Source organism: Gadus macrocephalus, chromosome 7 (assembly GCF_031168955.1).
Source record: "Gadus macrocephalus chromosome 7, ASM3116895v1".
NCBI classification, from domain to species: Eukaryota; Metazoa; Chordata; class Actinopteri; order Gadiformes; family Gadidae; genus Gadus; species Gadus macrocephalus.
Window position 1 is genome coordinate 16,099,197 of NC_082388.1, and position 11,478 is coordinate 16,110,674.

The following is an 11,478-nucleotide window of genomic DNA, read 5'->3' on the forward strand; positions in this document are numbered from 1 at the left end:
CTGTTTAAATGTTAAACTCTCTTCACCTCTTTCTTCCCATTTCTCATTCTGAAACTTAAATAGTAGGTTTCTTATGTTTATTGTGACTTTTGAACCTTTGATATTTGGATCTCCATAAATGTAATGTATGTCATAACAACATTTTGACTATTTGTTATTTTTTCGAGCGATGTCCCCAGCATTTGTTTACCAATCAACAGACAAAGCCCGCTCAATCATTAGAGAGCGAGAAAGATCAGCACAGGAAATGCCAAGGCACCGAAACAGGAAGTGGGCGTGACTGATCTGATCACGGTATGGCGCTCCCTCCTCACCGGCTCCACAAACTCAAACTTCTTCCTCTCCTGGACCTCTTGGATCTTGAAGACGTACTGCAGGGACGCGTCGTAGAACACCTGCCTGTCCTTCCCCATCTGAGAGTCCGCCTGGAACAAAGGTGTGGCGGTCAACAAGGAGCCAAAGCGCCTCATATTGTAACCGAGCCACCTTTCTAGCAGAACTTCCGGGGACCGAATGATCAATATTTGTGTTGGCGCCTGTTTGTGACACCACCGAACCCAAAGCCCTCTAATGGGCAAGAAACCCTTCCCATATTCAAGGGGGACAGCCCTCAAAAGAAGGAGAGATAACAGAGCTGAGTGATTGAGAGAGAGAGAGAGAGAGGGAGAGAGAGAGAGAGAGAGAGAGAGAGAGAGAGAGGAGAGAGAGAGAGAGAGAGAGAGAGAGAGTGAAGAGAGAGAAAGAGAGAGAGAGAGAGAGAGAGAGAGAGAGAGAGAGAGAGAGAGAGAGAGAGAGAGAGAGAGAGAGAGGCTTACTTCCTGTAGGTGAGATTCCTTCTTCCTGGATGAGAGACTGATGAGATGTTTCTCAAGAACAGAGTAGTACTTTTCTGTCTCTTTGTCAAACCTGCTTCTTCCCTTCCTGGGAAAACAACGAGAGCACATAAGTACGTCAGTGATTTGGAAAACATTCACTTTTTTTTTAGGGCTGGTCAAGGATTAAAAGTTTTAATCGCGATTAATCACAGTTTTAAAATTATGTTATAAATCCACTCCAATTGAAGTTAAATGAGATTATCAAATGGAATAACACATTATCAGTCATACCAAATTGACTGTAATAAGCAAAAACTAGACCAAGTGATCTTGAGGGAGTATTATTGACTCTCTCAGTTTGGGTTGAATATGAAACTTATGGAACACCACATATTTGGGAATTGTAAACAGGCTGTCACTTACTGCAAAACCTTTCTAAATCAAATATAATAAAAAAAAGTGTGTAATGCGTTTATTTGTAATAATCGCGTTAAAATAAGATTGCGTCAATGCGTAATTAATACGTTAACTTGCCCGAGCCCTACTTTTTATGTCAACATAGATTCTAAAGTGTGTGAAATAGAATGAAAGTCTGTTTTCTGCATTAACAACTACTTTGTGAATATGAATAACACTGCTGGATGGAATTATTTTAAATAAAAATGTTACCTGTGACATTTGTAGACAAAATAAAAACATAAAATGTGTGTGTATGTGTGTGTGTGTGTGTCTCTGTGTGTGTGTGTGTGTGTGTGTGTGTGTGTGTGTGTGTGTGTGTGTGTGTGTGTGTGTGCGGTGTGGTGCGGTGTGTGTGTGTGTGTGTGTGTGTGTGTGTGTGTGTGTGTGTGTGTGTGTGTGTGTGTGTGTGTGTGTGTGTGTGTGTGTGTCTGTCATAAATAAGTGACGTTCATAGATCAAAGTTGAATCTCAAATATGGTCCTGCAAAAAGGTTTGTCTGCACGTAATCCGTACACACACACACGCACGCACGCACGCACGCACGCACGCACGCACACACAGTGCGGGGGCAGTGCAACATTTCACATGCTTCGAGCATCCATTCCAGCTAGCAGTTGTGGGTTAATTCTGTTCTCTGGCTCAACAGCAATGGGTTAGTCATGACTTGGTGTAAAACGATGATGATGTCATCTCTCTGGTCTGGGGCTAGGCTGGAGATTCAGTGATGTGACTGGAGACAGCTGTTTGGTCCGGAGACCACATGCCCTCTCTGTTTATTTGGCCATACTGAGTGGAACCGTCCCTCGTCCCTCTCTTTCTCTCTTGCTAGCTCTCTCTCCCCAAACATGTCCGTTCCCATGACCTTGCCCCTGACCTTGTCACCAGCGACGAGGCCTGAGGAATCTGTCTGAATGCACCCATCGTATTTCTCGGGCGACGCATAATTACTAAGATGGAGCAAGGGTTGTGGTTTGATAGCATTCAACCGAATCTGAACCCAAATCCACTTATTTAATCTGCATCCTTTGAATTAAACTTTACAGGGTTATTATTATATATTATATTAATCACTGTCTCGCTATTTTTTTGAACATGCTCCAATGATGTTATCATGCAAATCTAGCGCTGAATTTGCAATCCAAATATAGGGCTGGATCCATACTTCTAATCACAAAAAGCCATATAATTAACCATTTCATAGCATTAACATGTCAGAGCTTACTAAATAATTTCAGAGCATAATAAACAATTCCAGAGCCTCCCGGGCCCTTACAAGACAGAGTTGTGGTACCATAAATAACTTAAATTCCAAAAAGAATGTTCATGCATTCAAGCACAGGAGTACATTTACAACCCCAGAGACCAGCTTGAGGGGCTCATTCAAAGATAAGACCCAGAACATTAAGCTCCCTTATCTATCATTTCTTATCTAGACTTCAGACTCCAACACGGTCTAGCCAGACCAAGGTCCCATCGCCCTCGACCTGTTTATGAGCCTAATGGGACAGATGTAGCCGTACCTTGACAGCTCCAATCTGCTCTTTCCTGAACCTCTCCAGTGGCGATATCAACACGTCGTCTGCGTTCTGGATCTGAGGGGTGAAGAGACAACGATAACAGCAGTTAGCACAAGAGCGTCATGTTCAAGGAAGGAAAAAAAACTACAGCCATTGAAGTTAGAGACAGTATTTATGATGGTAATAAACCACAACTAAGCAAATTAACATAGGTAAGGAATCAGAGGGTATCCTGCTTCTAGAATTTAAATTCTAGAAGCTTTTATCTTAAATAAAAGAGGGCAATATATTGGGAGAAATATGTTGGAGAAAGGTGATTTGATCATTCTGAATTTGTAAGCCTTTTGCTAGTCATTCTGATTCACTGTGTGGGTAGCCTGCTGCTACTGGTTGCTCACACAGTAAATCAGGGCCCTGTAATTGGTTGAAAGGTTATAACCCCGCCATTCAGACTTGGTGACAAACCAAATGTCTTCTCTTTCAAAAGAGCCGCTTTATATTGTAAGAAAAATTAGGTGGAAAATTGCACATAATTGATGTATAATCAAACACATGCATAAAAGACGGCATAATTGATGCATCAGCAAAGAAGACAATTATCCTTTCCTCTTGTCTTGAAGATAAGTGAAAGAGATTTATATTATTGTACAGTCCCACAGGAGCACTGTTGTTTTGGTTACACACTATAAACTACAGGGGCTTAATTGTTGCACGGCTGGAGAAGTAATTTATGTGGGGAATTTCTCAACATTCAGGATAGTGGCCCCAAAAGAAGGACATGTCAGGGATGTGGACATTTGCCAAGCTGAGGGCTTGAATCAGGTCAAGAGAATGTCTCCTTAACCAGTCCGTTGGCCCCTGTGGGGTTGTCAGCAGGGTCACAGCCTATTAACTTTTAACTGAAAAACTGTAAAACAGAGATCTACTTTATATTTCACCCTGCGAAGAAACTTGTTTTTTATCAATCATTGATATGCTCAACTGTATGACACATTTGGAGTTCCTTTTCATTCAGCTTTTTCAGATTAAAAGTGGTAGCATGTGGTTGACTGTTTATTAAGTCATACTAACTCAACTGACAATGACGAATATATATTACTGTAGACAAAATTGTCTACTGCTACTGAACAATGTGTTTAATGGATGCTATTTTTCAACCAATTATTACAAATTAGGCAGAAGCCGACAAAGGGAAAGAGAGGCAGAAGTATGAAAGAGTGATAAAAAGAGAATTGTAGATAAACAGACTATTTTTATAGACTTCCCATGCAGTCCAGACTGTTCCCCTCTGTATTCTCAGAGGGGAATTGCAGAATAGGTTCCACATGCCTTCAAACACACACACACACACACACACACACACACACACACACACACACACACACACACACACACACACACACACACACACACACACACACACACACACACACACACACACACACACACACACACTTAAGTACACACACACACACACATAATACCACCCTTATGCACATGCACAAGCACACACATGCCAAATTCACGCATCTGCACACACACAAACACGTGCAAATACAAATACACACACACAGCCCCTCAAAGCTTTCCGATTCAGTTGGAGTTTCTACATGCTGGATCAACTTCAGCATGAAGAACTGGGCTCCCATTTAACAAGGTGTTCCTATCAGATGCAGACAAAACCTTTCCCTAACTGCGGAGCTATGCGGTAGCTAACTATACAGTGTACTTGGGAACACTGCACAAAGACCTCTTTGATTCCTCTGCAGGTCAAACAGCAACTTTTTCCAGGTTCGGAGCTTGAGTCCTAAGATGGTGTTCCTTTCTTTGTAACTCCTCCTGCAAGCAGTTTTGGAAAGTCTACACGACCCTGATGACTATATTATATTTAGGGACTACTATAATCCTTAATTACAGTACTAATTATAAATACCTAACTAATTAATTAATAAGATAGGAATTTATTCATGATCAACATATCCTGCTAGAATCCTAAGTGAAAATAGATTTTGAATTATAATATTATAATTATGGATAATACACAATAGCTATAGCTGTGGTTAATTCTAAGAATACTTTTCAATTAGGACCACGACAAGGACAACAAATCTGCTTAATGGAGATTCTTGTTAGGGGACTCTTTTGTAAGTGAATCACACACACATACACACACAAACACACACACAAACATGTGTGCTGCTCTACCAGTCGTCTCCTCTCCTCCTCCATGGTGCTGAGAAGTTGGGAGAACTCCTTCAGAGACTGGGCTGCAGGAGACAGAGACAGAGACAGTCAGAGAGAGAGGCATCAGAAGTCATTCAGTTCATCTGCCCAAATACCTTTTCAGTAATAAACTGATGGGATCCAGGTTAAGGCAATAAGATAGTTCCTTAATAGACATGTAAACACCTCAGGCTGGTTAAGCAAAGGTTTATTTATGTGAGCCTTAACAAGACACCTTGATAACATACTCCTTATCAAGGGTAATTTCTGTATTTCTGATTTAAACAATTTCAATGGGTTACAATAGAAAATCAAGAATCAGTCTGTTTTGCGAATTAATCAATGAATGAATCAGGTGAATTTTGTGCCTCTGTCAATTCTTCAACCACCTAATTGATAGTAATCTGTAAATTAATCCCTTACTGGGAGTATTACTATAATCGTTTATTTAGCCTTATTTAGACTATACTGTGCATGTAAACATTCGAAGCGAGTCCCCAAATTGTTCAAGCACGTATACAGCATACGCTGAAGCATTGATCAGTGATTAGATGCTAATGGTGCAACCCACCGATATTAATCTCATCGTCGGTCTCGGTGTCACCGATGCACTCAAACTGGAACTCCTGCAGAGATTGAGAGAACCTCTGCACTGCCAGGGACAAACCTGGCAGAGGGACAGAGAGAGAGACATGTTTAGAGATAGTAACACAGAGAGAGAGAGAGAGAGAGAGAGAGAGAGAGAGAGAGAGAGAGAGAGAGAGAGAGAGAGAGAGAGAGAGAGAGAGAGAGAGAGAGAGAGAGAGAGAGAGAGAGAGAGAGAGAGAGAGAGAGAGAGAGAGAGAGAGAGAGAGAGAGAGAGAGAGAGAGAGAGAGAGAGAGAGAGAGAGAGAGAGAGAGAGAGAGAGAGAGAGAGAAACAGAGTGTGAAAGGACTATATACGCAAATAGACCGATAGTCTATTTTACTATTTTTCATGAAAGAGAGAGTTATATGATATAGGTAACATGATCTATGAAGGCATGTGAAAGGCTGGGCTATTCGGATACGACAAGAAACTGAAATGCATTGTTCTTTCTGTGTCGTACATTGAGCTATTTAAAAAGGCTTTGGTCATGACTTTCACACAGTGCGGTGCTTATGTTGGTCTACCTGCTAGTCTTTTCTACTCACCTCAAGAAGTAGCATCCATATAATGAACACTAGCAAAATGTTTTGCATGAAGGCTAACCCTAACCCTAAACCTGCAAATAAATAAAACCAAGAGAATGCCCCAAGGCCCTCTCCTACTGTAAAGAATCCTCTCCGTAAACGTAGGGTGGTGGTATTTGGAGTGTGTATGGAAATTTCCGTCACAGGCTGAACTCTGCTCTTTGATAATCAATGCAAGGCAAAACAAACAAAAGCCAACAGACATCAGAAATACGAGACACTTTTGTATTGAGGGCGACCGAGATTTAGTTTCAGCATATTGAATGCAATAAATATCATACAAATGTTGTATATTAGAAGATCATCATTTACCAAAGCTGATTTCTTCTTTGATATAGCCCTAACGTTCATGGAATACACACAAAGACAAGTAGTTGATAAGGGTGGTAATAGCAGGTACAGAAAAAGCTTTGCTATTACCCTACTGTTGTAGATTAGTAATAGTAGTAACAAGTTAGTAACTAGACTACTATTTGTGTACTTTAGTCCACTAATCTCAGCAGCCTAGGAGTAAACGGCACTGACTTAAGTGTCAATTACCTGGGGGGGAGGGGGGGGGGGGGGGGGTGCACACAATAACACAACGTTTAGAAAAGCCCACTGGTTTATGACGCCCGCTAGATATGTATTTTTCTCTACTTACTTTTCAGAGCAGATATGAGCATGTTCCCGTCCTTAATGAGATCCTTTATGAATCTGTTGGTCCGCTCCAGTTCTATTTCATGGCATTGTAACCGTTCCCGAAACTCTGGACTGTCCAGAAAAGAATCACTGAACTCCAGCGTCGGCAGACCCATTGGTACAATAATTACCGCTATCTTTAAAAATATGGAATGTATCAACTCACTAAGGGGTCTCTGTATTAATCTATTGCCCTGCTTCTAAAATGGTACCTTTAAAGACACAAGTTTCTTCCAACTTCATGCTCTTCTCATTTTCCCAGAACTTCCGGAGAGACTATCCAACAGGGAAGAGGCGTACAAAGAGAGAGTTCGGCCAAGTTGCTCGACTATTTTCTAACTACGCTACATTCTTCAAGAATAAAACCACAATAATTAACAGTTATGATTTTATTTCTTGTTATAATGAACATATTGTATAGATGAACCAGGGGGAATGAATAATTATTTTATTTATATAACTAAATGTATTGTACCAACTTTGCTCGTATGCACGGTTCTCGGTCAGCGCGCATGCTGCTGGTTACTATGGTGACGGGAGACTCCTGCTGGCTTCTTCAGAAATAAGTTATTTTAAAAACCATGGTCATTATCCGGTGCTGTTGATCCAAAAATATTAAATAAATGTATCTACTATAAAATAATAAACTATTGGAAAAGTTCCAGCAAGTGAAGAGAGAATTGACAACACAAATTGAAAGGCTAAACCAAGTAAAAGTAATACAATACATCAAAATAAAGAATCTATGAAAAGGGATGTTAATTATGCATTATACAAAAGATAGACCCAATTATGTATATATTTCCAGGTAATTAAATCCAAATAGCTTTTCGATTCTTATTACTAGTAAAAAAGGATATTTTCCAAATTTTTTATATTCCATCAAATTGCCAGAACTCAGAAAAAATATTAAGCAAATCACTCCCGACACCATCATTGCTCTGGTGTGTCCTGCCTGCTAGTGGCCCAACTCTTTTATTGTACAAGTGAGTACCTGCTGCTACACACAGTGGAAGAATAGAACACCATGACAACCGACGTATTCATGCTGTGTGTACTCTAGCTAGTACACACCCACAAATACATACAACCCTGCACACGACATAGAGATCGGAGTAAATATGTTTGGTTACTTTGCAGGATCATAATCGTACCAGATTTGCATGCACGTAAGGTAAGCAATGCCACATTTAATTTGGATGAAACCTGTTGACAACATGTATGTAGTGACTGATGCCTGCTATGAGATCATAAATAGAAACATTGAACTGTTTAATTGCTATAACTATTTAGTCATTTAGCAAATGCTTTGATCCAAAGCAACTTAAAGTGAATTCAAAAACATGTCATTAAGAAGCTGATAGGGGTTCGGCATCTTTTTCTAGGATATGTGGCATTGAGGATCAAACCCATTGCTTTCGTTGGTTTTACTATCAGGGCCCCAGGATAGCATCAGAGAAATATATAATTAGTCAGGTTTCATTTGATATGAAAGTTAGCCAATTGTTGTTGACTTGTGATTGAAGACTTGAAATTGGCAGTGAAACCAATGAATGAACAGCCTAAGGAGTGTCCCAGGGACAGAATGCTGACCGAAAATGCCCGCCAGGCACACCTGTTACGTGCACGTCAACACCAAGGGCTGTTCTCACGTCCACGGACCTATGGGGAACACCCTTCTATCGCAGGCAAGTACAGTCTATTCTCTATTACCGCATCATCAATATAGATTAGAAACAGTCTCACGTATATAATTTGTATCTCTCTAGCTCTTTGCTATTGGCTCTCCCTCATGTCTGTCTGGAATAGGTTTCCCTCATCTTATCTGTATTCTACGACTGGTCGCCCTCTTGTTTTCTCTATTTTACGCTTGCTTACTTTGTCTACGATTGGTTATTATCTGTGTTCTCCATTCCAGCGTTGCTGCTTTATCCAGACACCCCCACCAAGATGGAGACAACGTCGCACATGGCGTTCTGCCATAAGCCAGTCCCACTGCCAGAGAGAGGAAAGCTTTTGCACAGTGCCCTTAAGCTAAATGGTAAACAACTGAGCAGCGAGTGAGACAACGGGGCATGCACACATGGGTGATTGAGGTGATCAGACAATTTGACCATGACTTTATTTATCCCCCTATAGGAGAGTCTGCACATAGTTCTACCGCACCAAGAACCGTGCCACCCACTGGCCAAACGACAAAGAGCAGGGCCACAAATACAGGACAGCTCAGGGGTGGAGGGAGTCAGAATCCAGAGGCAGAGGACTTTGTTGTGGGCAACAGAAATGCAAAACAAGAGCCAGACACAGAGGAGACGATGAAGTCACTGTACCAAAAAGACTTCCCTCCTCCTCTTTCTCAACATCTGTGTAGAAGGAGGACACCTGTTCATCCACAGCCAGACAACATCGCCATCAACCCCTCGCTCAGGTAGGGCACTGTTAATAGAAATCCAGGATGGTTTTCTCCGCAGAAGAGACAGCCTGTTTAAGAGTGTATCTGTGTGTTGATTTCCAGGATTGATTTTTCCACCGTCCAGAGAGAGACCTATCCTGGTTGGCCCATCACCAAGATCAGCAATCGCGGCAGAAAGAGTGAAACCTCGACCAGACGAGCAAACACCAGTTGTTAAGTGATAATGGGTAGTACATCCATCAATACCAAGCCTCAGAAAGAGGCACTGAAACATTCGGAAAAACAAATAGATTAACTAGAAATGTTTACATTTCACTTGATCAAAACCTTAATGTTGGCTTTCTCTTTGATAATTAACTAATAGGAATCCAGTTGCTTAATCTAACAATTATTTTACATATTTTACTTTATCAGACATGCAACCAAGAAAAACGAAACTATTACATTTATAATGAACCATGACCCCAATATTTTTATATAACTATAACATTAAGCTGCAGATGTTTGTTATTTGTACGACTATACCGTTTATTAAAATCCAATTTGATTAATCAACTTATCATTGTAGCCTACTTTTGGGGGGAAAAGTACTGTGTCATTTGAGGCAGCATTGCTATTGTTATCTTCGCTATTGGTATTTTAAGTGTATAGGACCAGTACCTAATGTAATGGTGAAAGACAGAATTCTCATTAAAAAATATAGTTAATTAGTTGTCCATATGTGGTTGATTAAAGTAATGAGATGGTAGGAGCCATCTGTGGAGAGGCAGTTGATTGGAGCTTAGTCTGAGGTAGTTATTGCAGATAACTTTTACTCAAAAACGAAAGAAGCAATTCAGTACTTTCTCAAAGGATAATGACATCAACATTACAAAAGAAACATACCTAATATTAAACGTAACCGATTGCTTTACAGCCTAAATTCTTAACACAATTGCATCAATGCCAAACAATTGTTAAACAGATAAAAGTGTTGAGCATCAACTCAAATATCATGAGAAAAAATACAATATATCCATCAAAAGTGTTCATCTACGGTCTCTATGTCTATGTTTGTCACTGGATCTTCTGTCCTCTCTCTCTCTATCACTATTTCTGTACTTTTCTCTGTACGAATCTTTTTCTCTTCCTCTGTCGCGCTCATCCCTCGCCCCTCTGTTACCCCATTCAGGGTCTCTCTCGTGGGGCCTTGTGGATTGTCCTCTTTCCCTCTGCGTGTGTCTGTCATCTCTTTCTTTCGAACCTCTGTCCAATCTTTCTTTCGAACCTCTGTCCCATTCTCTGGCACCACCGGACCAATCTTGGAATTGGCCCATTCCAAGGCTTATGGGTTTGCGAAAGGGTCTGTCCTTTCCGCCAAAGCGCAACTGTCCCGACTCCTTCTTTCCTCCTTGTCCACCGCCGAGGCGTCGTGGGATCCAGCCTTTTAAGGTCCTTTCTTGTTCGAAATCCACAAAAAGTTCGTTTTGATCCACCACTAATTTATTGGCTTCCCTACGTGCACGGGTGATTGATCGCTCTTCTTTATACTCAATGAATGCATATCTTTTAGAGAAGCCAGTGACTATGTCCCTTACCAGTCGCAGCCTGTTAATTTGTCCATATTTCGAAAACACTTCCTGCAATCTCTCCTCCGTTGTCTGGGGGTTCAAGCGGGCGACATATAAAGTAAGTAGTGGGTCCCCAACAACACCTTTATTCGGTTTGTAGCGGGCGAACATAGCCCTCCACACAGCCCGGTCATGGGGCTCCAGGTCGGTGCCATCGATACTGCCTGCCTTGAGCGGGTTGTATACACTGGCGATGGGATTCCAATCGTTCATTTTTTGCTGCACTATAATTATGAATTTCTCATTAAAAGTTGAATCACACTGAGCGTGTTAAGAAATAGCCAAGTGTCGCGAAGAACAAGAATAGCAGCCGGTGTTGACAATGCTAGAGGAAAACATCGATTCATGTGCACCGACCTAAATGTTCCGTGGAGGAACAATTATCTTAATAGGGTTCCTATGCAAACTCATCGTTCACCGATGGCTGTTCCCAATTATAGCACTCTTAAATCAACATTTGATGAATAATTCCTCAACACCATTTGTTAGCAAACTGTATTTAAATGTTTCGCATCTTCTCGTTACCTTTCGTTTACCATCAAAAATGT

The 11,478-nt window shown here is 41.0% G+C and overlaps 3 protein-coding genes across 4 annotated transcripts; 1 reads left to right on the forward strand and 2 right to left on the reverse strand.

Moving 5' to 3' along the window:
• Positions 1 to 13: 13 nt before the first annotated feature.
• On the reverse strand, positions 14 to 7,220 carry LOC132461665 (rho GTPase-activating protein 42-like). 2 transcript variants are annotated; one of them, XM_060056941.1, is made up of 6 exons: positions 6,870 to 7,220; positions 5,586 to 5,681; positions 4,997 to 5,058; positions 2,781 to 2,866; positions 816 to 906; positions 14 to 425 (listed from the first exon to the last, which is right to left on the reverse strand). In XM_060056941.1, exons 1-6 carry the CDS (start codon positions 7,021 to 7,023, stop codon positions 219 to 221), a joined length of 696 nt encoding a protein of 231 aa, XP_059912924.1. In that variant the 5' UTR covers positions 7,024 to 7,220; the 3' UTR covers positions 14 to 218. The 2 variants fall into 2 exon arrangements, 1 of the variants encoding a protein (XP_059912924.1); XR_009526653.1 differs by having other exon boundaries at positions 372 to 425; positions 816 to 921; positions 2,795 to 2,866; positions 6,870 to 7,213.
• Positions 7,221 to 7,866: 646 nt separating this feature from the next.
• Positions 7,867 to 9,875, forward strand: si:dkeyp-69c1.9 (uncharacterized). Its single transcript, XM_060056942.1, has 4 exons — positions 7,867 to 8,595; positions 8,826 to 8,948; positions 9,047 to 9,335; positions 9,423 to 9,875. Exons 1-4 carry the CDS (start codon positions 8,457 to 8,459, stop codon positions 9,535 to 9,537), a joined length of 666 nt encoding a protein of 221 aa, XP_059912925.1. The 5' UTR covers positions 7,867 to 8,456; the 3' UTR covers positions 9,538 to 9,875.
• On the reverse strand, positions 8,994 to 11,311 carry snrnp35 (small nuclear ribonucleoprotein 35 (U11/U12)). Its single transcript, XM_060056939.1, has one exon. The coding sequence runs from the start codon at positions 11,141 to 11,143 to the stop codon at positions 10,349 to 10,351; it is 795 nt and encodes a 264-aa protein (XP_059912922.1). The 5' UTR covers positions 11,144 to 11,311; the 3' UTR covers positions 8,994 to 10,348.
• Between the last annotated feature and the right edge of the window lie 167 nt (positions 11,312 to 11,478).